At 36.2% G+C, this 25144-nt stretch overlaps 1 protein-coding gene across 50 annotated transcripts in view; it reads left to right on the top strand.

The window, feature by feature from the left end:
* RBFOX1 (RNA binding fox-1 homolog 1) overlaps nt 1–25144 on the top strand; it is a 1146084-nt gene that overhangs the window by 983649 nt on the left and 137291 nt on the right. For 47 of the 50 annotated variants that reach the window (XM_048062448.2, XM_013189461.3, XM_066977847.1 and 44 more), the window contains one exon: nt 9938–10180. In XM_048062448.2, coding sequence (XP_047918405.2) covers nt 9938–10180 — 243 coding nt within the window. Of the gene's footprint in view, nt 1–5666; nt 5825–9937; nt 10181–25144 lie in introns of those variants that run through there. The other 3 variants (XM_066977850.1, XM_066977844.1, XM_013189475.3) reach the window with 2 other exon arrangements.

Below are 25144 nucleotides of genomic sequence, written 5' to 3'. Positions count from 1 at the left end.
GTCCAACTGCTGCTTATCTTTCTGGTCTTCCTCTGGATTCCTGAACTCAATGTTGTCATTGTTTTTTATGGAACTTTCCAAGTAAATACACCTCCTAAATTTATCTGGTTTAAACTAAGTAAACTGAAACAAAACAAACCCCCTAGTTCAATGGGGACAGTGGTACAGAAATCATTATTGCTTACCCTGGCTCGTTCAAGTGAACTGTCCTGAAAAGCAGCCCTGTATACATTGGTTTTTGCTAACAAATAGGTAGGAGCTATGATCTTCGTCAGGCAGTTTTGCTGCTTAAGACAACTTACGATGACATTGCATTCTCATTTCCCTTATTAATTGACTAAGCTCCTTGTTTGATTTTAGTGGAGTCAAGTAATGATCCTGCCATTTGTGATACTGAAACTCAAGACCTGTTTCACCTGTAATGGATGAACTGTGGTTACTGTGGTAATGCCTTAGAAAATGATTCAGTGTCAGGGACTGTGAAATAAAATGTCTCCATTCTTTTCTGAGGCTAAATTACAGCTCATCAGTGAAAGACTGTGTCCCTGGTCAAAAGAGGTCATTCAAAGTATTCAGTTCAAAGAGGTGGCATGCCAGTTTGCACTCAAATAACTACCGCTGCCCTTCAGTATTCTCGTGTAACATTGCTCTGTCCCTTTAGCCTTGTTTTTCCAGAAATCTTAATTCCTAGGGCAAGAAATATTTTGGTGCGATAATTTGGTGGTGCTTTTGTGAAGCAGATGAAGGTCTACTATGTTGAAAAACAAAACTACTGTGCATGTTTGCAGTTCTGGATTCCTGGCTTTCTGTGTGTAATACTTGTGAAACATATCACTCAAATTGCCCACGATTTTTTTTTTAATATAAAATCATTTATTTGTACATGAAAAAAGAACTAATTATGTAAACACAAAACTGTGATATGGTTTCTTTGAACAAATAACCTTCAAAGATGTTGCCTCTGTATGTGGCTGGAGGTTCCCCACTTTCTATAGCTAATAAAGTCAGCGAATACATTGCTGTATTTTGTGGTATGTTCATTAGGAAACTGACTGAAAAAGCCAGTTCATTTTAATATAACCTAGATGAGGCAGCGTCTGTAAATTGGGAATGACTTCGTGTAACTATTGACCTCAGCTTGCTTAAATTGACTGATATATAATATGATATATATATAATATTCACATATATTTGTATATATAATATATATTATTTATATTTACGTGTATTATTATTAACTCAATTTCTGAAAATATTTATGTTTCTGTGTAAGTTACAAAGTAGGAGTAGTCTCAATGAAACCAAGGAGAGAGGTTAACCAAGCATGATGCAGGGCTATACCATGACCAGTAGTACTCTTGCTACATAAGCACAGTATGTCACCTGTCACCTGGAATAGTATTTATGGCTTCTCAGAAGAGCCAATGCATCCTAGTAAATAGTCATGCTAACACATCTCTGCTGCTTACACTGCTTGAGCTATGATTTTTTTTTTTTTTTTCTGTCTGTAGTTATGAAAGAAAACCCAACAGTTCCCTGATTTGGATTGCTTTGCAGACCTGCAGGCTACACGGGTGCCGCGCACGTTTCTTTCCTCTCACACACTACTTCAGTTGTGGTAGCTCTGAGCTGTGTGTTAGGTAGATCATAAGAAAAGATTGATGTTTTTACCGGCTCCTGTAGAGGCCTGTAATTTACCACTTGGTATATGTTGCTGTAAGTCTTACAGATTGGAAACTTATGATTATTAAGAAATGCTTTCTCAGGACAGAATCTTTTGTGTCAGTGCAGTATAATATATTTCTGCTGCTTTGTCCTCTTTCTCCACCTCTCATTGATTGTTTCTTCAGTGCATTAACCTCTCACTTCTCTTGCTATAATTGCTTATGAACTGATTTGGGAACTGTTGCAGCTTTAAATATCCCATATCGTCAATCAGTATTCAATTAAAAATAATTAAAAGAAAAAAAAGTATTGTGCAACCAATTTTTAGATACTAAAAAAAATAAGAAAATGGACATGCTAGCTTTACTGCAATTCAGAGAAAGGTGACATTTGGCAGATAATTAAGACATGTCACAGTTCACAACATTTATTAGCATTGTTTGTTAAACTGTTCTTGTCTTGCATGTGCTATAGTGATTACCGCCTTCATACTGCTTCAGCTGTGGATTAAACAAAGGTAAATATATTTTTCTAAGAAAGTTTTCAAAATCCATCTGAAAGAACTGAAATATGATTTCTTGAGGAGAGAAAGCAGACTAGAAGTTGTAACTCATCTCTTCCCTGTCAGTAAATCCTTTATGAGGAAAGACATCAAATAAGATGGAAGTATAAAATTCATTTTGAATATATTCTGTTATTGAAACCACATGGAATCAGAAGAATTTAGGCTGGAAGGGAACTTCAGAGGCCATGCAATCCCAACTTCCTTTTTAAATCAGGGCTAACTGCACAGATATTTCAGGTTGCTCAGGGGCTTGTCCAGTTAAGTTTTGAGTCTCCAAGCTTCCACTGCCTCTCTGAATGGCATGTTCCTGTGCTTAACTGCCTTCATATCCAGTTTTTTTATTCCTTATGGGCAAACAAAATTTTCATTTCTGCAACTTTTGACCATCACCGCTGCTTCTTTCACTCTGCCCCTCTGAGAAAAGTCTGTTTCTCTCTCTGTAACTACTCATTAGGTTGGAGAAGATGCAATGAAGCTGTCTGTTTGCCCTCTCTCCTGCAAGCTAAGCTAAATCAGCTCCCTTGCCTCTTCTCAAGCCATGTGCTCCAGTCCTCCAAGTGTTTGCAACCCACCTCTGCACTCTCCAGTTTGCAAGTGTATCTTCTGTCCTGGGGGACTCCACACCAGACACAGATGCTGCTTCAAAAGTGCTGTTCTAGGAGGAATAATCTTTTTCCTCAATTCACAGACCGCCTTTTTATTAATGCACCCCACTACACAGTTAGTTGTTGTTGTCTTAAAGGCTGACTGCTGATTCATGCTTAACTTGTCGTACACCAGGACCCCAGCAGATTCTTTTCTGCAGAGCTGCTTCCTTGCCAGCCAGTCCCTAGCCTGTACCAATGCAGGGGGCTATCCTGTCCCAGGAGACAGATTTTAGTCAGGTTCTTCTCAGCCCTTTCCTCTAAATTCTCAAGACCCCCATGAATATCAGAACTGCCCTCAGGTGTATTAGTTAATTCCCCTGTTGGATGTCCTAGGTGAACTTACATTCTGGCACATCATACAAGTCTTTTCTGAAGCTGTTACACAGTTTTGAACCTGGTCTTCACATGGCACTCATAACTCGCTGCCAGTTAGACTAAATATGGATTGCTATGCTCTTTAAAGGGCATATGTCTGGGCACCTTTTTAGGCACCTTGTATGTAGGTTGACAATCCTATCCTTCCCCATCCTCTCACCCTCAAGGATGCTATATCATCTTCTTCAGTATGCTCTAGTAAAGGTGTAAAATGAGACTTAGGTGGACTTTCCTATATTAACCTGTGGAAAAGGAAAAGCTCCTTTTACAACTTTCTTTGAAATGTTTGAGGAATCAGTTATCCTTGTGGAAACGAATTTTTAGCTAAATCTGCTGAATACTTCAGATTCTCTTGCTATATGGTCTTTAGGCAAATTTGGAGACTGTTTTTAAAATGTGATGTAAAAACCTTTTCATTTATTTAAAAGAGGAAAATACTGATTGATTGAATAGGAGGTTGAGCTGTAGTTGAAAAGACATAAAATACGGGTCTAACAGAGTTGGCAAAAAGTGGGAGACAGGCAGGAAGCCTAAGTAAGAGAAAGAAAGATTTAGATGGTAATACTAAAGCAAATGCAAATTAATGTGACAGAATTACGTTTATTTTGGACATAGAAAATATCAATAGAAAGAGTTGTCATGTAGGATAAGGAAAGCTAGTGTAATAAATCACAGTCATAAAGGTAGTAGAAAGCTTGAGCAGCGACACCTGGAAAGAATGATGATGCTAGAGAGAAATCTTTCTTAATATGTATCTCTACATCCATGATAATATGTGGTCTTGAACGTAGGCAGGAATTCAGACAAGGACTTATTTTTAATTAAGTTTGTCTTCTTTGAAATGTAAGTAAATATATTTAAGCTTCCTGCTTTGTGGGTGTTGTGATTTTCATTAGTCTGTTCCACACATCAGACACTGACACAAAATGAATGTTTCGTTTTCAGATGTATGCATAGCAGTACTAAGAACATAGACGTTTACCTGAGTACAGTATGTTATATGCGAAGAGAACCAAAAGTAGATGTTTCTCAGTAGTGAGAGTAAAGAAATGGTACTTTGTTGTTGAGGTAGTGAATAAAATCTTTTTTGTTTCCTTACTATTGCTTTTTTTTTTTTATCTCTAGCAAAAATATATTTTACATTTTCTTTCTTTTAAGGATGCTCTTACTGGGGAACAATACTGTTTTTTAAATGAAATCTGAATCTCTATGAGGAACCTTCCAAAAAAGAGAGGTGGCTGGAGAATTCATTTTGTATAACTGCAGAAGTAAATGATCTGAGTCAACTTGCCTGGTCAGATAATTAAGCTACAACAGAGAAAGCTTGCAAAAAAAGTCAGATTATTGGTTCAGTGTGGTTGGATGTCTGATTCCTTCTGAAAAATCTGAAGTGGCTGCTTTTATTATCATTAACTGGGGAGTGCCTGCAACGAATCTGGAAGAATTACACTTCTGCTTTACAGAAATCTAATATATTTCAGTTGAAGTATAAGTTCAATGATGGACTGACAGCTGTTTATCTGCTGCCCTGCCCACCTTTTTAATATTAATATTATCATGCTAACATAAATCCTAACATTTGTAAGAAGAATTCCCACGTTAAATGTCTGCCCTGTTTCTGAATTCTTCTCTGTAGGCAGTCAGTGACACAGTGGCAATAAAAGCGTATTCTTTGGGGCCATCTATATCTTCCTATCTATATCTCTTTTTTCTTTTTTTCTTTATTATGTGATTTGATTGGAAGTTTAATCATTTTAAACCACCTCCAGAGCAACCAGGAAAGCTCCTTTAATGGTGAAGTATTAACTTGTTTAAAGTGCCTCACAAAACTAAACCTTGGAAGCATTTTTGAAATATTTCCCCTGGTAAGCAATAGGGATGTCATGAAATGAAACAAAAAAGGAAACAATATTTTATTTGCATGGAAGGATAAAGTACATTTAATCTAAAACAGGCTGCTTCAGTATTGATGGTTTACTTATGGAGTTCAGCAATTTTAAAATAGAAATCTTATTGATATTAACACTACCACATGTATGAAAAATTAATCACACAGAGATATGCATGTTGTAACAATCAAAAACCCAAAATTACTAGAAGTTTAGGATTTTTTGTAACTTTGAATACAGCTGCCTTAATTTTGAAACAAAAATGTTCTGCTTCTGGCAACAGACATAGTAGCATTTCTAATGTTTTTTAAACAGCTATTAATGTAGTCAAGCTGTGTTTTTTCTTCTTCTGTGTGCAATCATCTGCTCAGTGGTGCACTCTATAACTAGTAGCAGGAGACAGAGGAGTGGCCTGCTGTGATTGATGGGGCGAGGCCCTGCAAACTGAAAGAGTCCCATCTGGATTAGGTTTTGGGAGCAGTCAGATGTTGAGAGGGAGGTCAGTAAGCCTTGCATTAGCTCCCCCTCCTTCAACACCCCTATCATCCACACTCATACACACATTACATTGCTCACACGCCCTCATCCATAATTGATGCTTGCTTTGGGCAGATGCTGTATGGCCTGGGACTAGAGCAGCTGCTAAGTTTATGGAGGATAAAAGGAGCAGGATGGTACAGCAGGTATTTTCACTTTTATTTTCACTTGAAACTCTTGATTTTAGTCAAAACAAGGTGTTTCTTATAACCAGCTGCACCATTGCATGCAAGACTTCTAATACATGTTTTGTTGCTTAGCCATTCTGATGGAAGGCAAACTACACCAGTGATTATGTATCTCTGCTGTGCTTGATATATCTAACGGAGCTGTTCTTACAACCAGCAGGCTTACAGAGCAATGTTGCATTTTTCTTCTTTGTTTCCATGCCCTGAGGATATGATGCAGTTTGGCTCATTTAACTACTGTATGAGAGGCTTTCTCTAAATGTGAATTATCTCTTGCCAAAGAAAGAAAATGCACCAAACAGAAAATAGAGTAAAACAAACAATAAACTGTTAGTTAGGCTTTAAAATGCAGGCAAGCAGAAAGGTTTTCATTGAATAAATACATTTTTATGCTGCAAATGTGTTTTTAAAAAGAACGCTGTGTAAGTAATGTTTTCTCTACTCTGTCTTTTGTGTACAAACATAACAAGCTTGCTTTATTATGTTTTGACACTTTTCACACATTTCTTAATTATGAAATCCTTTCAGAACAGAAGATGCTGAAAAGGCATGTTGAGATCTGCGATACTAGGAGCATTTTATATTCTAAGCTTTGCTTCAAATGGAGTAATGTAAACGTATGGAATAGGAGCAACTTCACTTACCTCCATCATGAGAACACTTTCGGTTTTTTGTTCTTTAGAGTTCAACATTTAACCGGAAAGCAATAAAAGCTGATTTTATACACTGCCACGTAAAGCATACTTTTCAGTTGAAATGTGGTTTTCATTAAATCTCAGGCCAGAACATTTAACAGAGCCTGACTGTCTGCCATCCTTTGTTCTTCTTTCTGTTGCCAACAACTACTTTATTAAAAACCATGCACAAAGCAAGCATTAAGGGGTCATTTAAACTTAAAGATACTTGGATCTGAGTCTGAAATGACAACTTCTGTTTAGCCTCTCATGCCTAGATTGTTTTAAGCAACATCTGTGTACTGTCATCCACAGTTTTGAGATTGCTCTAATACCTGAATTCATGGGCTAATTTAGGATCAATATTTCCTGTTGCTTTCAAGGCCATTGCATATTCTAAGATCAATTAATTAAACCTACTATTTCCTTTATTCATTTTAGTTCATTTTAAGTGACTTAAGAATTTTTGATTCATTAAAATCTACTCAAATATATCTCAGTTTTGTGTAGCTTGGAGTTTTTGTTAACCACATGTATATATATTTGTTAGTTTGCACTAAATTCTTCTTAGCATAAATTTGTATTCAAAACAATGAGCTATTAGCATGATACCTATGTAAGTAGTAAAGAATATATTTATACCTGCATGCTTTTATAATACCTTGTAATATTGTCTGCTGAATTCATTGTGATTCAAAAATTCACACTGATTTTAAAGGCTATAATAGGCATCTGCTTTTAAGAGAATAACAACTCAGATTCATTGTCATTATCACTTTAAACTTATAGCTAGCAGTAGAATAAACATGTAGTTGTTTTTTTTTTTGTATTTTTTTTCCCAAAAACAATTTAATGAACACACAATGCCTGGAATGATAACCTTGCTCGCCAGTTTTCTACTCTAAGCTTATTTATTTATTATGACAAAGCTGTAAATCCCTGAACATGTTGAAGTTTCATATATATATATAATAATAATAATAAAACCCTTCACTGCTTATTTATTTGTAACCAAGGCCCGATTAATAAGCAATCCAAACCTCAGTTTAGCAAGTCCAGTGAATGAGGTAGAAGAGCCTCTGCAATATGAAGGTAATTTCCAGTGCAGTTTGCCATTTCATGATAAATCTAAATAATGAATTATTTGGAGTTGCTGGTAAGAAATCATATAAAAGCTCAATCCTCTTAATTAAATATTAGCTGTAATTAGCACTAAGTGTAAATGCTTTGAATATTAATTAGGGTTTCATGGAACTGCTGTCAATGTTAATGAGAAACAGTGAGGGTCTCACAACATCTGTTTTAGGACTCAGAGTAGTACAAAAACCTTTAGATCAAATGCACCTGGACATTAGCTCTTGATCCCTTTGTTACAATTAATGTTCTTTTTTTTAACAGCTGCTGACTCTAATGCCATGTTTAGCATCTAACATGAAGGCAGAGCCCTAAAGATCAGCACTAACCAGCTACTGTGTTTCAAATCCAGCAAGGTGAAAATGCTTGCATAGGCAGAATTCAATTTGCTGTTGTTCTTTCTTGCCACTTGCTGAAGGCTGTCCTGAAATAATTCATTAAAAAAAGTCTAATCTCCCTTGCATCTGCAAAATACTTATTTACCATTATTAAATGTCTATAGTGGAATCCATTCATTATTGTTTTTTATCTTTTTTTTAAAGTGAAAGTATAAAATAAAAAATAAAAAAGGGACCTTGCCGTTTTAATATAATAAGGTATATGTGTACATTTACAAGTGGTTTGAATGTCCTTTTTTTTTTTTTTTTAATGGCAAGTTTCAGTGTAACATAAAGCTTGGAAATATTGTATATATCTGCCAATAAAATTTACTGACTTAACCAAGTGAAATACCTAAATGCCACTGTTTTCATTTTAAAGATCGGTGAAGGTAGCAATGTAAACTACTTGCTCAAGGCTGTACAGTAAAACAGTAGCAAAGGTGGGATTAAAATTAGGGAGGTTTCGATTGCTATTGCTAAATCTTCATTTTCTAGGACAAAGGGAGTGCCTTTTACAAAGCAAAATGTAATTTTCTCTTCTAAGCCTGCTGTGTACCAATGTTTTTTCCTGTGCTGTGATATTGTAAATTTTTAAATTTAGCTTAGGCCGAATTCAGGTCAGATCACCAATGTCTGAGTTAGCTGAAGTTGGGTGGAACTATCATTAGCTATGAAGTGCAAAAGAATGACTTCTATTCATCAGGTCTATTTTGAAATTAGGAAATCAAGGACTGATGAATAGAAATAACATAAATCCTTAGAGTACCCCTGTGCATATACTTGTATATGTTGTGGTGGAAAAATGACAAAGTATTATAAGTAAATAAATAAATAAAATTACTCAAATATTCATTTTTATATTACTTGATAGTTAAAGAGATAATTTTCTCCTGTAAACCAGCTAGCCCATCCGAGTTTTGGAGTCCATAGTCCCAGTCTTAATGGCCTCTAAGCCTCTAATGCTGTATCACCTGTAACATCATACTTTGGACATCATTTATATAGGTTCCAAAAGATTGTTCTGTACATTTCTCTCCAGTATCATTAGTATTTGGTCTGAGCAGAGCATTTAGTCAGAAGTCTCTAACTGACAGGTTAGCATGATTGACTTCCTAGTTCTACATAAAACATAAGGATGGATCTATCTGTAGAGATATCTGGTTTTAATGGTACAGGTGTATTGTAATATGGAAATGAAATACTATTGTCTTCAAATTTATATAACCTTTAAAGCTCTCCAAATCTATTTCTATTAAGAGACCATAACATAAGAGAAAAATTTTATGTTAGTAGAAGATTTTAAGTTGATGTATTTTTTTAATATTCAAATATTTAGTATTGTGAATCTCAGAAATTTAAACATTTGTGGCATGCAGTTGTTCAATACAGTGTACCTCAAAGTAGTTTTGAATACCACATAGAGCATTATTTCATATAAATATTTTCAGGTGTGTTAACAGAATACACCCAAATTCCCCTCTGTGTGCAGGTTGCAGAGGAGTTCTGCGGAGGGTAAGTCAGAATGGATCCCAGACCATGAGCTAGCCTTACCAGAGCTTTGTATTAGCAGTTGCACTTGGAAACATTTGGAATTAACTAAGCTTTGTCCCTTTTCCTTGTCTGACTGGAGGCATTAGTTGAGGTAAGCTTTCACTGACTTTTTACAGTTAAAGAACAGTCTACAGTTACAGATTCTAATTGTAGTAAGATTTAGTAAGGTTAGGAAAATGGATTTAACTCAGATAGGAAATATTCTCCTCAAGAAACAAACATTGTGCCCTTTTCAGGCCAGCAATTGTAGCAAAACACTATCATAACTTTCTAAATTATTTTATCTCACTCCACATTTCTTCTTCCTTTTCTTTCCCCTTTGATCTTCACAGGGTAATCAGGAAGCTACAGCACCTCCTGACACAATGGCACAGCCTTACGCCTCAGCCCAGTTTGCTCCTCCTCAGAACGGTATCCCTGCAGAATACACAGCCCCACATCCTCATCCAGCTCCAGACTACACAGGCCAAACCACTGTTCCAGAGCACACGTTAAACATGTACCCTCCTGCTCAGACACACTCTGAACAGAGTGCAGCTGACACAAATGCACAAACTGTCTCCGGCACAGCCACAGTAAGTCAAAGTTTCGCCTATTTTTAAAGCTATGTATTTCAAGTGATATGTGTATTTATTGATAACACTAATTCTTATGTACACTTCACTTGTACTAGGATTACCAGCAATTTTAACATTGATAGTTTATCAATGTTAAATTGATAATTGTAAAATGTTGTTGAGATAGGAGAATATTGTTTCTCTGCTTTTGGAGTCTCTCAGGCAGTGTGGGAGCTCTGTAGAATCAGTATTTCCTTTTCAGTAGCAGAGAGACAAACTGTTCAACAGCAAGTCCATGGACTTGGACTAAGTCTGATCTAGGAAAATATTGGAAAAGAACATTTGTTAGTGTTTGTTTGGAAAAAAACAAACAAACAAAAAGAAAAACACAAAAAACAGTAACTTATTTTGTAATTTTTAACAAGCTCTGTATCTTTGACAAACAGGAGTATAAATTTTCATATAAGTATTCATTGAATGATCCTAAATTAAAATTACTTAAATAACTGCATGAATGAGTATTGTCAAGAACATACCTGCAACACTATATTTTCTGGAGAGTTTTTCATGCAGCCTGTACCAAAGTTGTGTGTGGGTCTGTGCTCAACAGAGCAGAAATGTTAGGCTTTCCTTCTATGTGAGTTACATATGGAGTTCTGAAGTGTTATGAATTATGCAAGAGACTCCTTGGATGTCCTTATCTTGTAATTTAAAAGTCACAAATTTCATACATTGATAGTTTAGTGCTTCTGTCTTAGTTCTAGATTGGAACCCAACATACCCAGTGCTGTCAGCTGGCAGATTTCTGAGCCACTGAGCACCTGCATCGCGCATGTAGGATCTACACAGAACAGACAGCACACTGCAGTTTGAGTATATACTTGAAGCATCCCTACCTACTAGCTGTCATTGCTCTCCTTGCTTCAACCATACTCCATCTCTCGTCTTACTGCCCCTTTCTCCCCTTGAACTTCAAGTTTCATGCATCAGGGCAGGAGGGAGAGGGAAAGTGTGTACTGTTAAATTAGTTGCTTTGAAGATCTATGTGTCTTGCCATGTCACTAATTTCTTTATATGGATATGAGCAAGAAAGAAAAACACTAACATCTTATATTCTGCATCTAGAAGACTAGGAATTACCTAGGGCACTTCCATCTTATTCATGTGTTAGCCTTTGAAAAAGGAGAAGGAAGTCCTTGAGCCTTTAAGAAAGTAGCAAGGTCATCACAGATGTATCAGTACCGAGCAAGCCCACATGAGTTTTGTGCCACACCACATATTCAATCACATATACCTGAGGGGGCAAAAAAATAATAATAAATAAAAAGGAAAGAAAGAGTATTCCTTGCTATTATGAATTGAACCGTGCAGGTAGTCATTAACCCCTCTTCCTGTAAGGAGATGCTCTTGCAAATTAATTACCCAGTTTTGTGGTCTATGCAATAAAAACTTAAGTCCTTTACTTTTTGAATTGGCATCTTTCTATTGCTCTAACTTGCCCTTTGCTGTAGCGGTGTGAGGACATTTCAAGTATTCAGCTCTACAGGATTCCCTCTTATAGATCTGTTTGCTAAGTTAACTTCCTGGTTCTTTCCAACTTTTTAAATTTTCTTCCATAATTGTTTTTGCCAACTGTTGCCGAATGCCACTGTCATTGGTTTAGAACAGGAACTCTAAGCTGAATAGGTACTCCAGAAGAGGTTGGATATTGATTAAAAATATCATCTTTGCCATTGTCCTTTTCTCATTCTTTCTATATCTTGCTATTTCCCTTGCTCTTTTTGACCGCTGCTGCACACTGAATAGATCTCTGTGATGCCTAGCTCAGCCTTTTTGTGTTTCTGAACTGTTGGCCTGTTGCTATTTGGTTCTGAAGTAAAAGACTGCTGCTGCTAAAATCAATGGTAAAACACCTGTCTATGTGAGTAGGGCTGGAGCTCATCCCTCATCATTTATTGCTTTCAATTTATTGTGTTTGCTCTCTGCTTCTTGATTTTTCAGTTTGAAGGAGTGTTTGTCCCTCTATCAGAAAAGTTGGGTATACGTTTTTCCAACATTTTCTGTGGTAAAGACTGATGAAAAGAAATCATTTGGATTGTCTGGAATGCCCATACTTCTTCCAAGTGTTCTATTCAATACTAGTTCCAGCAAATTCACTGATTCCCTTGAGAGTTTCCTACTTCTGATATGCTAATAGATTTTATTGGAATTTGGTTTGTATAGTTTGCTATACGGTCTTCTAATTTCCTTTTTGCCTTCCTGATATGCAGTTTGCATTTTACCTGTCACATACTTTCTCCTTTCTGGCTCCACTTGGAGTGAACTTCCATCTTCTGAAGGATAACACTGCAATACTACTAACCTTTTGTATTTGGGGAATTCCATATACTTATTTGCTCTTTTTATTATGGATCCTTTTCTTGCCTTCCAGTTTCCTTTCTTACAGAGTAATGTGTACAACTTTGTTTTGAGTAGTTCCCATGCTGTTCATAAAGAATTAGATTTCCTTGCTTTTGACATTAGGGTGCTTTTGAGAAAGTCGTTATTAAAAAAGTGTGTATATATATATATATATATATATATATATTTCTAAATTGTGGATACTGTCCCTCCTTGGAAAACAGTACACTGAAAATACAAATTTACAAGAAGTGTTTCTATGTGGATCTACATTGTTCATGGTACCCTTGACATTTAGCATATTATTCACCAGTTTTACAAATTTACAGTCAAATATTGTTTGCACAATTTAATTATGGGTACCTAGACCTTTAGTATTGCACTTAACACACTGTAGAGACATTATAAATAGGTATATGGAGATGGAACCTAGGCATTTGGGTTTTGTAATATTATGAGGGTCCACCTCTGTACATCTCTTTGTGGGTTTAATATGTGTCTGCATTTTGAAATAGAGCTTCAGTAGCACTGTGTCTACATTTTAACTCCATGTGGTCTTTACTGTTGAATGAAAAAATGTTAACGTTTCTTTCAAGTTCCTGCTAGCTTTCTGAATAGTTGGTTTCCAATCTTTAAGAATTTTAAGTGGAGTTGATTAGGGAAGGTAGTGGTATTTTTTTGGTAGGGCCCAATATTTTTACAGTTTACTGTCAGTAAATTGTGTTACTTGCATTGAAAAGAAAAACAATTGATTGATCATTCACAAAAACAATATTGTGGTGATTAATGTAGATTAGATAAGCTATTTGAAGCAAGACCAGTTTTTGAGTTTTCTTATTTAAGTATATACTTCTGTACATTTGAAGCTGTATATGCCACTAAAACTGGATCTTAAAATTTCAAAATATAAAGCTAATAAGCTGCAGGGCAATTTCCTAAATTGTAGAACAGTTATCAGGAGTGACTTAATTTTATCTGTGAAGGACTTAATCCACACTAAGGTTAGACACATACCCTGGCTTTGTCTGCCCCTTTCTTTTTGTGTCATTTTGTCTGAAAGAATCGTACATTGTAGCTAGAGCTCACACTGGGTCTTGTATAACCCAAACCACAGTAAAGAGATAAATAGAGATAAAAATAAAAAGTTGCATACAACTTCTCTTGAACCCTTCACTGCAATGCAGAATGTGATACTGGCCCAGCTGGAGCTGATGTCAGTATTTGCATTCACTGCAAATTGAACAAGATTCCAATCATCAGTTTTATTACAGCTTTACAGTTTTGTGCACATTAAAGTGCTATTAATATAGGAAGTCTGTAGACTTGATTTTCTTATGAGCATAATCTATAGGCTTTAGTAAATGTTTCCTGAATAGTCTTTGATCATTCAGAACCTTTCAAAATGGGTGTAAAGCCAAAATGGCAGTGCTTTAAACAGTCTTGGAGTTTGCGCGGTACATTAGTGAGTATTTTCTTGATCAAATCTAAAATATTTTGTTGAGAATTTAATATGAAGGAATTTTTTTTTTTTTTGAATTTTACTTTTTATAAGAAAACATTGCACCAACTCTTTATACATTAAGTTTCTCCACAGAACTCACAATATGTGAAAACAATGCTCCAGATATCTTTTATCATTTGTAGGACTGACTTTCTGTGCACTCCCAACTGGTTTGGGCATCTCTAATTAGTTTTTGTTAATTGAACCAAGCTACTCTGTCAACAAGCATGCCATTCCTTACACTTATCTCTTAGTTTCATTCCAAAGTTATTTTCAGTTAAGAACTAATATTTTCTACTTCTTGCTTTTGCTGAATTTTACTATAAAGCACACGGAAAATTGCAAACAAGAAGTACAAAACTTTCTGATATTGTTAAGATTTTACTTTTCTACATGTTGTGCATAACTAGTTGAAATACAATTTAATAGAAATCAATTTAGCAGTGAAGATGTGGGATTAGAAATGCTCTTGTACTTGCAAAATGTATTTCCTAGTACTTTTTTTTATGTGTTATTTTGATAAAATAGTGTGAAACAGTGTTCTGTTAGGACAAGTGCTGGAAATGAGTGGTACTTAGTATGTCTACAAATTACTAACTCTCTATTCAGATGTTATTAAACAGGAGAAAATGTACAGGATGAAAGGGAAGTAAATATTTAAAGACAGGATGATTTAACTGAAACAATATAAAATCATCTGTACATAATAAAATACTGTCAAATTCTATTTTGAGTCTTCTCTGGTTTTCATCTTTTGGATCAATATGTTTATTTAAATTTAATTAAGGAAGTAGTATATTTGAGCATATGCATGATCAATACTCGTCCAGCACTGGGTTCTCCTGTAAGGTTATTTAAGCACTAATAGGCTTTTGGAGTTGCATAGCATCAAACATACTTTCAGTCATAAACAAAAATAGAAAATTGTTTCTTTCCAGAAGGATGGACCAATGATAATAGTGTTATAAATCTATGATGAATAATGTCTGTAAATTTTTCAGTGTTTTTGAGTGTTAAGTTATAGTACATATTTTAAAGGATTTTAAATATATTTGATCATTTTTTAGATATGAAATCACCTTTTACATGTATATGTATGCAAATATATTGTATGTGTGTAATACGGCTCAGAGAGTAAAACTTTTTCAACTTTTGCTTTTTTTTTTTTTTTTTTATGAGCAAGTTCTATTGAATTCAGTGCCAGATGGATTTGTAAATGCAAAGGGCATTAACTCTGCATGTGTGAGGAAGCAGATAATAGTAGAGTAAATTTTGTTTCTGTAGTGCTTCCTATTCTGTGCATTATACAATTAATAGAAGCAAATAGAAGCAAATTTGTATTGTATGGTATGGTAAAAATCTGATTTGTGCTGTCCTGAGTTTTATGTGTGTGTGTGTATAAAAAAATATTCTCCTCTAAAGTTAATTATTCTTCTGATTTAGGATAACCTTGAGATCATTGTGTAGCCTTGGAGTGTGATTTCACCAGATTTCACAAGCTGAAATGCGTTTAATAATTCATGTGATGGACAGGCATCTTCCAGGGAAAACACAGTTGCTTTGTGATGTTGGTGGTTCAGTGCATAGTTACCTTCTGTCTATGTTGGTTCTGAGTCAATATACAGAGCATGGCATTAGGGGATACCATGTTTCTGGAATCCTTTCAAATACATAGGGCAGAGGTGTGGGTTGTCTGTGACCATTGTAGATGATGAGGTATCTTTCTCACAACTCTTGTGCAAAGGGTAAATTTCAGCTTGGTTATTACCAAAATTCCTCCTGTAGCACCTACTGAAACTGACACTGTTCTGTGTGAATATAACTGATATGCTAGATAAAACTGTTGTTACAGTTGCCCTGCTTTAACTCCAAGTTTTGCATGTTCTTTGAGATCTAATGGTTTGAAATTTGATGGTTTCTTTGTGTTAATTGTGTTCAGGTTTGTGCATTCCTTAGTCATGCTGTAGATGCCTTGACTTCATATAGGGATTTGGTAAGGCTCAGTGGTACACTGGGCTGAAAAATCATTTACTGTGTTGAGCCTGGCTGTTTTGGGAAGAAAAAGATACATGCCTTTTGTTGATTTTTGCACTAATTTCTATGTTAAGCTTTTTAATAGAAAAAAGAAAGATAAGAAAACTGACAATAGGAGGCATTTATAGTAAAGTGCTTTGGTGCATCATATAAGCCCATGGGTGGGTAGATTGTTGCCATTGTTTTCTGCAATATATTTTTATTTTTTTTCCTGCTATGTGCTTTATGCAAGTGCCTGGGGGATGGGGTGTCCTTCTTCCCCCCCCCCCCCCCCCTTATTCCTCCTCTTTCTCTCCTACTGGAGTTGGACTCGATGATCCTTGTGGGTCCCTTCCAACTCAGGATATTCTATGATACTGTTTTCTCCCTGGCCTGCCTATCTCCTGAGGATGTAGGATACATTGCTCTTTGAGGAGTTTCTATTTTATGTTAAATGATAGGCTATATCCTGTTTGGTTTAGAAGTGTCCATCGGTTGTTCTTGTTCTCACAGCAGATTATCATTGAAGCAGAGATACTTAGAATGAAATATTCTGTAATTTGCTAGTTCATCATGTAACTATAGTTGTCCTCATTAGCTTAGAGATAAACTTCTTTGACATCCACCACACCAAAAATGTTTATAGAGAGTGGGACACTTTTCAGTACTGCTGAGTTCAGCTGGTATTATCCTTGTCATATTCTGCTTTTGCATGGTAGGTTTTCCTAGTACATATGGAACTGCCTCTTGTGGCTTGGGAAGAAACAGTGACTAGCTTGTCTCCGTGTGTAATTCTGTCTGGAAAGCACATGGAGCAGAATTGCAGTGCAGATAACCACGTCAGTCATTAGATAACCTCTATGTAGTGGCACTTTTGAGGACTGTGCTCCCTCTGTGGAGCAGCTAGGAACTTTTCACCATGATGCGACTGTCTTGCAGGTCAGATCTCCCCATGGATGGATGATTTTTTTCCCCTACTGATGTCAGTGACCCAATTTTTATTCCATTTTAATTCCATATTTTTGTCTGTACATGTTTGTCACCAGCATGCTATGCTAAATAGTTGGTAATATGTTGATAACTGTTACAGCAGTGTTTATTCATCTAAATCATACCCTGCTGTTGCAGGCTATTGTATCAGCGTAGTGTGCTATTTCAGTTATGCTATCTATTATATTTGGTCCCAACTGCTACTTGAATAAAATATTTCAAGAAGCTTGTTTCAACACCCTCACTGCTCTGGAACTGCAGAAGCAAACAGCCTGGTCCAGCCCCTATTCTACAGTATGGTGAAGAGATTAAAACTGACATCCCAAATAGATAACATAATGCTGTGCGAGTTGGGTGAGGCATGATAATGTCTTGTGATCATAGGCATTATTGCTTCTAAGAAGCTCCCTGGCTGAGAGTCCTTCTTGTAAACTTTGTAACTATGCCCCCTGTGTATTTCTTTGCTTATGCTAAAGAATTGCACAAACATACTGCTCACTTAAACATCTGTATTTGTCAGTGGATACTCTAAAATAGCTGCTTCTGCAGAGCCTCAGATACACAGAACCTCAAAACAACTGATTTCTACGAGACAGTTCATGAAGTGCCTGTTCATATTCTTAGTTGTATTGCCTGGTAAGAAGACAGTCACCCCTTTTTTGGTGTCACTGAGTTAACTTGGGCATTGCTCTCAGAACGTATCTGTCATGTGTCAGTAGGTATCTGGTGTCAGGAGAGCATCTGTTAAACAGTGTTGTGGGCAGCTGATTGTACCACTGCATGCACATCAGCTTATCTTGTGTTCTGAAACTGCAGTCCTTGGATCCTCGTGATCTAGGTGTCATCTCAATTTCTATTTCCTTTTGATACTCATAGTAAGAGGGGATTGTAAGCAAGGTACTGAAACAGAAGGCAAAAAGGGTATTTCTGGTTTTTTTTTTCTGAGATATTGTTAGTTTAACTTCCTCTTATTATTTTTTAATGCTTGAAGTTGGTGATAGTGCACTAGTAAAGCATAAGCACAAAATAAATTAAAAAAAACAAAACACCACCACAACCAAAAAACCAGCAATTAGGAAAGCAATAACACTGTCATCTCTAGCCACATTTGCTCAAATAAATTAGTTGATTCTGTGCTATTGAATACCTCTCTGAATGTTTATTGTGGGGCAGACTAATACAGCTCAGATTACTTGAGCAAGCAGTACCAGCCACCACTAAGACATATTCAATGCACAAAAAATTGCAGAGGTATTTTCAGTGATATTGTCAACCAGAGACATAGTGGTATCACTCCAGCTTGAACTTTCCTCCAACAAGCATTACCAATTAATTTCTGATCTGCCAAATTTAATTGACCAATTAAGCAATTTAACATTTTCTTCCTGGCTGGTCCCAAAAGAGTATTGCATTTTATTTGTTTTGGTTGATGTTGATTTTTTAGTTTTCCTGCTCCTTCTGTCGTCTCTTGGGATCTTTGCTCTCCATACCAGTTCTTTTTTATTTCTTTATTGACTTTTTCTTCTCTTAGCAGTCTTAAGTAGCCATGGCATCCAAATGCTTTGGCTGTTCTTCAGGTTTTGATGTCTTGAGAAAAACATTTGTTGCACATTTTGCTGAATAAACTAAGCATAAATTTCAAAGGGGACCTTGCCGTGGTGAAATAGCTAATTACAACTCACTTTATATTTGACCTTCTGCATCTTACATTATAACATGCTAATTAGAATTGATCCTTATTTATATGGTGGATTTTTTTTTTCCTGAAAATTAGCTCTCATTTTCACTAAATACAAGAATGTCTCTGCTAGATTAGGTAAAGCTAATGAAGTTTTCCATTCTCTTGTAATTAGCCTACAAACAGCAAACGGGTTGTAACTTTAGCAGAACTCAATTTCTCCTTGCATCAAGACTTTGTAACTGTGATACAAACTTGTATATTGTCAGGAGCACTTCGTGTGATGGCATGAGGAGAATGTGTTGGTAATCTCTCGGTTAACCAAGAACATCCTCCATTCCTTGCTTGCAAGAAACTGGATCTTCAGAGAGAAGTCAGAACTGTCAGGTAGACCATACCGTTCACAAGATGACAGACTAACAAGGTTTGTAGCTAAAAGCTATGAAGATCATTCCAAATGGCTCCCTGTCTTCCTCCTTAAATCATGACCTAGACAGGCCGGAGAGTTGGGCAGGGAGAAATTTAATGAAATATAACAAGGGCAAGTGTAGAGCAGGATGACCATGAAGCAGCACTGTGCCCTTGTGGCCAAGAAGGCTAATGGCATCCTGGGGTGTATCCGACGGGCTGTGGTTAGTAGGTCGAGACAGGTTCTCCTCCCCCTTTGCTCTGCCCTGGTGAGACCGCATCTGGAATATTGCATCCAGTTCTGGGCCCCTCAGTTCAGGAAGGACAGGGAACTGCTTGAGAGAGTCCAGTGCAGAGCCACGAGGATGATTAAGGGAATGGAGCATCTCCCTTATGAGGAAAGGCTGAGGGAGCTGGGTCTCTTTAGCTTGGAGAAGAGGAGACCGAGGGGTGACCTTATTAATGTTTATAAATATGTAAAGGGTGAGTGTCAGGAGGACGGAGACCAGGCTCTTCTCGGTGAAATCTAATGATAGGACAAGAGGCAATGGGTGCAAGCTGAAACATAGGAGGTTCCCCTTAAATGTGAGACAAATCTTTTTCACAGTGAGGGTGACAGAGCACTGGAACAGGATGCCCAGGGGGGTTTTGGAGTCTCCTTCTCTGGATGTTTAATATACATATATAAAATAATTGCTAATATTTAAAAAAGAATAGCATAAATGCAAAAACCGTCTCTACTTTTGCTTGCTTCTTGTCTGCTTTTAATCTTTGAGTGCATTTTATTGTGTTTTCCTTTCTATCTTTATGACTCTTTAATTCCTTTTTATAATATTCTCTGAATTTTCCACTTACTATGTTATTTTTCAGTATAACTTCCTTGTCTTTGCTTCTCATTTCTTCCCAGTTTCTGACCATTCCAAGATTATCTAGTATTTTTTCTTTTATTTCTGCCCTCCACCCCAACATTACAAAGCCAGCCACTGTTGATTTTAGTGTGATGTGGAGAAAATATGTAATCTTCTGAAGGGTATACATAATTGATGTGGAGAACATGAATTCTCTGGTATTTCTCTATCTAGATTGCTGCATCTTGCTGGGTCTAGATGCGTTCTCAGCAGGTATCCCATGCAGTTGTGTTACACTATCAGCATATTGTACTGCCTTTTTTTGACTTAGAAAGACCCTCAAGGCCTTTCTACTACAGACCCCTCAGGTCATCTACTACTTTTTCTCAAAGAGATTTTCTGTATTTTCTTTTCCAACAGACTCTTTAAATCTCACTCACTGAAACCGTTGTCATTTCCATTGATCTCTTCTTTTCCTGAGAACAGCCTCTGAAATAAAATCAGTCTTACCCCAGTACACAAATTCTGAGATGCCTGTTTGAAATCCATCTCCACATGACAGGAGAATGGATAGCACTCTTCAGATGCTTCACAGACACAGCAAAGAGGTCTGCAAAAATGCTTGTGAGAAGGGGGGACTTCTCATTGGCCTCAGCCATGAGGTCTAATAACACTGCCAGTGTGTAGACAAAGTACAAAAAAATTCACTATCAGTGGAACAGAGGACTTCAAAGATTGCCATTGAGAACATCTCAATACTTATAGATTAACTAATTCTGAGACGAAATTGGCACTGCCTCCCAGCTTGCTATACCCCAGAAAGCAAGAATGAGGGGTTTCTCTTGCTGTGGTTTTTTGGTTGAATTGTAATTAAAATACTTTTATTTTTTTCTCTGATTTATTAAAGGAAAAAAAAAGGCAGCACAATGTCTTCTGAGTCAGTCAAAACGGAAGAGAAGAATGATTATACTTGGCAAGTCATTTCTGTGCCTGTGCTTTTTTTTTCCTGCTGTTACAGAAGGTGCATCAAAAGATGTCAACTATTTAATTTAACAAGGATTCATATAACTTCCAGCTGCTCAAGAATATTATCTAAATATTTGATTTGAAAACAATATGTATACCCACACTGCAACATACTGAAGTCATGATCACCCAGCTATCCAGAAACATCTAACTGTCTGTGCTAATTAGTGTGTTTGCAGATGAAGCTTCTGTAATGGGAGCTTCAGATAATAAAAGACCCAGTGCTTTGTTAAGAGAAAGCGTGAGATAGAGAAGTCTACCAAACTGAAAAGAAACTATGTAAATATACTATTTACAGAAGAATTAATCTTAACATGAAATTATATTCAAAACTAAGTTCTGTGGGTTTTCACACACAGTGATAGTTTAGGCCACAGAAATTTTCTTACAACTTGTGTGCTTGCAAATGACAGCTATTCTATTGCTATTTCCTCAGAGTCCTTATTCTTTTGTTTTTAAAGGTATGGAAATACTTGAGTTGTAATGAGAAATATTTTTTTACAGACACATTCCTTCCCCTTCATCTCCTTTATTACATAGTTTTCAAGTGTAGTGTCACCCAATTCTATGAAACAGATGCCTAGCTTTACCTCAGAATATTAGTATTTCCTTGCCCTCATACATAAGCTTTTCATATATTTTTTTTTCTTTAAAGAAAAACTGGCAGGGACAGGTGGCAAACTGCCTAAACCTACAGCAGGAAAAAATAGTGGAACATTGCTGTATGAATGTCACTTTTTAAATATAGAATGTGTTCTAGTTTTGATAAATGCTATTACTTTGTGTGCAAATCAATGTATTTGGAAAAAAAAAGCTAGATGATGTTAAACAATAAAGAATATAAAAGAGAGATAGCTGGACTGTAAGCAGATTGAAAATCTTTTGTTATGTTAGGAATTTCTTAACTTGATAAGCTTAACAAATATTATAGCTGGTATTTTTTTTTTTTTTAGAAAGCTTGCCTAAATTCCTGTTGTGTGTATGTTTATTATTTCTGATAAAGTCAGAAAGTTAAAACTTAGAGGAGCAGTCATGTTTTCAAGGTTGAATGATTTCTAGTGCGTGAACATTGATACTCATGAGCTGGTGATACTGTAGTGTAGTAAATTTTCACTGTGCTCCACAGTACCTTCCTTTAGTGACAAAGAGGAATCTTAACCTTAGAATTACTAAGCTATTTTCACTTATAACTAAAAGTATTGTTCATAATAATCTAATAGAACTGTTTACAAAATTTTTATATTCAGAAATAGATACCTGCATAGTAGGATCCTGAGTTCATGCAGAGCATCTGAATAGGAACGTTTGCGACTTTTGCTACACTTGCATTAGATGAATGCCATTTTAACTGAGTTCTACACACTGAGACATCAAGCTTAGGCTGAAACATCCATATGTACTGGTATCCATAAAGATATGTGGAACTGGGTATTATTAGGACTACTTAAAATCTTGTTTTTAAGGCAGTTAATCTTTAGCATATATGTGTAGTTATGAAGCTTTGGGACACTGCAGGCTCCAATCATTGTAAAAAGACTGAAGTTAACATACAGCTAGATGTCTGAGACTGGCAGTATAGGTACTTGTGAAATCGCTCATGTATGAAATAAAAGCACTTTCACACCAGCATAAAATGTTGCTATTGACTTCTTCCTGTCTCCAGCAAGCATTTCCAATTTCAGGAATTCCTTCCTCTCGTTTTGAACAAGGTTCCCTCTTTTCTTCTTCTTTTATATGAAGTGTTATAGATCTGTTCCTTTATCTCTCTGTTGTCTCTCAAAAGAAATGTGCAGCCACTTCTCTTTTCAGATATCCTGCAAAGTGAATTTTCTAATGATTCTAACTTGTTTTATAGATAAAATGTGTTTGATCAAAGTTACTAGTGTTTGAATCACTGGTTCTGTTCTGTGCTTTTAAACAGAAACAACTGTTTTTTGGTTGTTGTTGGTGTTTTTTATTTATTTATTTTCATTACAAGAAGAGAAACTTCTGTTTTCACAAGAGCTTTTTCAAATACTCTTAGTACAGCAAATATCTCTATATCTCAGACTCCAAAGTGTTCATCTTAACCCAATGCATCTCATTTTCTGCCTGGAACTTTTACCTAGATGAGGTTCAAGGACTTGGCCCATTTGTCTGGGGGTTTTTGAAAATCAAGATCCCCAAACAGACTATTACATGCCCAGAAAAGTAACATGTACTCACCGTGTGCTAGATAATACTGATTATCCTAACCATGCACGTGCAGTAAGTCTGGTCAATAATAAATATCAGTCATTTTATATTTGTCTCTTTCTGACTGAATAATGCAATGGCCCCGCTAGCAAAAGATGTATGCCTTGGCCATTATATAAAATTGCTTTCTGTTATCAGCAGCTGTTTAATATTTCTGTAGACAATCTTTTCAGGTAGCAAAATGAGTCTAATCTCATTATCTCCAGTTTTCTTAATCTAGACACTGTTAATGTATTAGTGCAAATTTGGGAAACTTTCTAATCCATTGAATTGTTCTGACAAATTTCAGATCATTTTGACCTGCTAAGTGTAGAAACAGCTAGAAAGAGCTAGCTAGCATAATTCAGGAGACTGTTATTTTTTATTTTGATTTAATTCACTCTGTCCCATCCTTTTAAGCTTTTTTTGCCTTCAGTGAGAAGGAGGGAGGGCTGGTATTCCTGAATGTACAAACTCTGTATTTTCATCTCTCTCTTTCTCTCCCCTCTTCCTCCTACCCAGCCCCTCTCTCTCTACTGTGCTCCCCCTCGCCTCCACTCCACTCTCCTTCCATGAAGATGAATGCTACTTTGTCTTTTTTACAAGTAAAAGGAGGAGTATTTCAAGTAAAAGTGATTTATTTATTTATTTTCAGCATAGAGTTACTCATTTGTGTCCAAGAGATTTGTAGAAAGTTATCTTTGTGTATAACATTGTCATTCCACAGGTAGCAGCATAATCATAAGAACTTAGACTATAATCAAATCTTTTTTTTACAATTTACTATTCAACAAGCATTTTAAGCATAGTTAATTCCTTTCTGGAAAGTTGTATGCCTTCTGGTGTATGTTCTTGATGCAATTGAAAAGAGGGGAGCAAGGCTCACTAGTGGTGAGTTTGCTGAAATGCATGTCCACCGCAACAAGCTCTGGACTTACTACTAGGAATTATTCTTGGTCATACTTTTCAGACGAAGAACTGGGAATTGACTATGAAATCCCCAAGACTTTCTTGAAAGTGCTAATCCTTTGTGGATACTTTATAGCGCGTTGCCTTACTGATCAAGTGCAGCAATCAAGTGTGGTATTTGCTCAACAGTATTCATTAAGAGTACGTATTTCATGCCAAACATTATTTACATGTGGGTTCCTTGGTGTGTAAATTGGGTAGTACCCAGCTGATAAATTTGTTGTTCTTACGTTTGCTAAAATATCTTTGTATCTTGACCTTCTTCTGATAAGCTTTATGAAATCCATATCCAAGTGCATATTTAGGCTAATTTTATCACTAAAAGAAACAGCTCTGAGTGTTAAGGGTGAAATTTTTCTTCTTTGTATGCTTCATTCTTATCTCTGTAGTCATGAATTCACTGTCCACTCTCCTGAGTAGTAAAGGCTGAGTGGGGAATACACAAAATAACTGAGGCTCATGTTAATACTGCAGGAATATAACATAAAGGTTCAGCGTACAAGCTTGTTGGAACTGATGAATTACCTTGTCACAGAGATGTAACTAATGTTAGGAAATTTTACTGGTTTTTTTGTTTGTTTGTTTTGTTTTTTTCCTTTATAGAGATGTCGCAGCAGCTGAACGTGGATGTATGGCATGCTGTGTTACAGCCTCAGGACCAGAATGTGTTGGCTGGATGCTTTGGTGCAGCTGAGGGACTAAGGGGTTTATATTACTAGCCGGTGTCAGGGCATGAGGCAATCTATTGGAGAACTCTAGGGCTGCACTAATGTGATTTTTGAATACAAGAAGACTTTGTTTTCACTAAAATTTCTGACATTTTACTGGGTGGTGATTCTTTACATAAGGGAAGTTGAATTTCATTTCCTACCACTCTTATGGGGTAGCACAAAGCAATTTGAGAGAGAGGGAGCTTACAAGCTTGTAGTCTCAAA

The sequence above is a fragment of the Anser cygnoides genome, chromosome 15 (genome assembly GCF_040182565.1).
Source record: "Anser cygnoides isolate HZ-2024a breed goose chromosome 15, Taihu_goose_T2T_genome, whole genome shotgun sequence".
In the NCBI taxonomy this organism is placed as follows: Eukaryota; Metazoa; Chordata; class Aves; order Anseriformes; family Anatidae; genus Anser; species Anser cygnoides.
The sequence above is the reverse complement of the archived record's forward strand: the minus strand, read 5'-3'. Positions and strand labels throughout refer to the sequence as shown.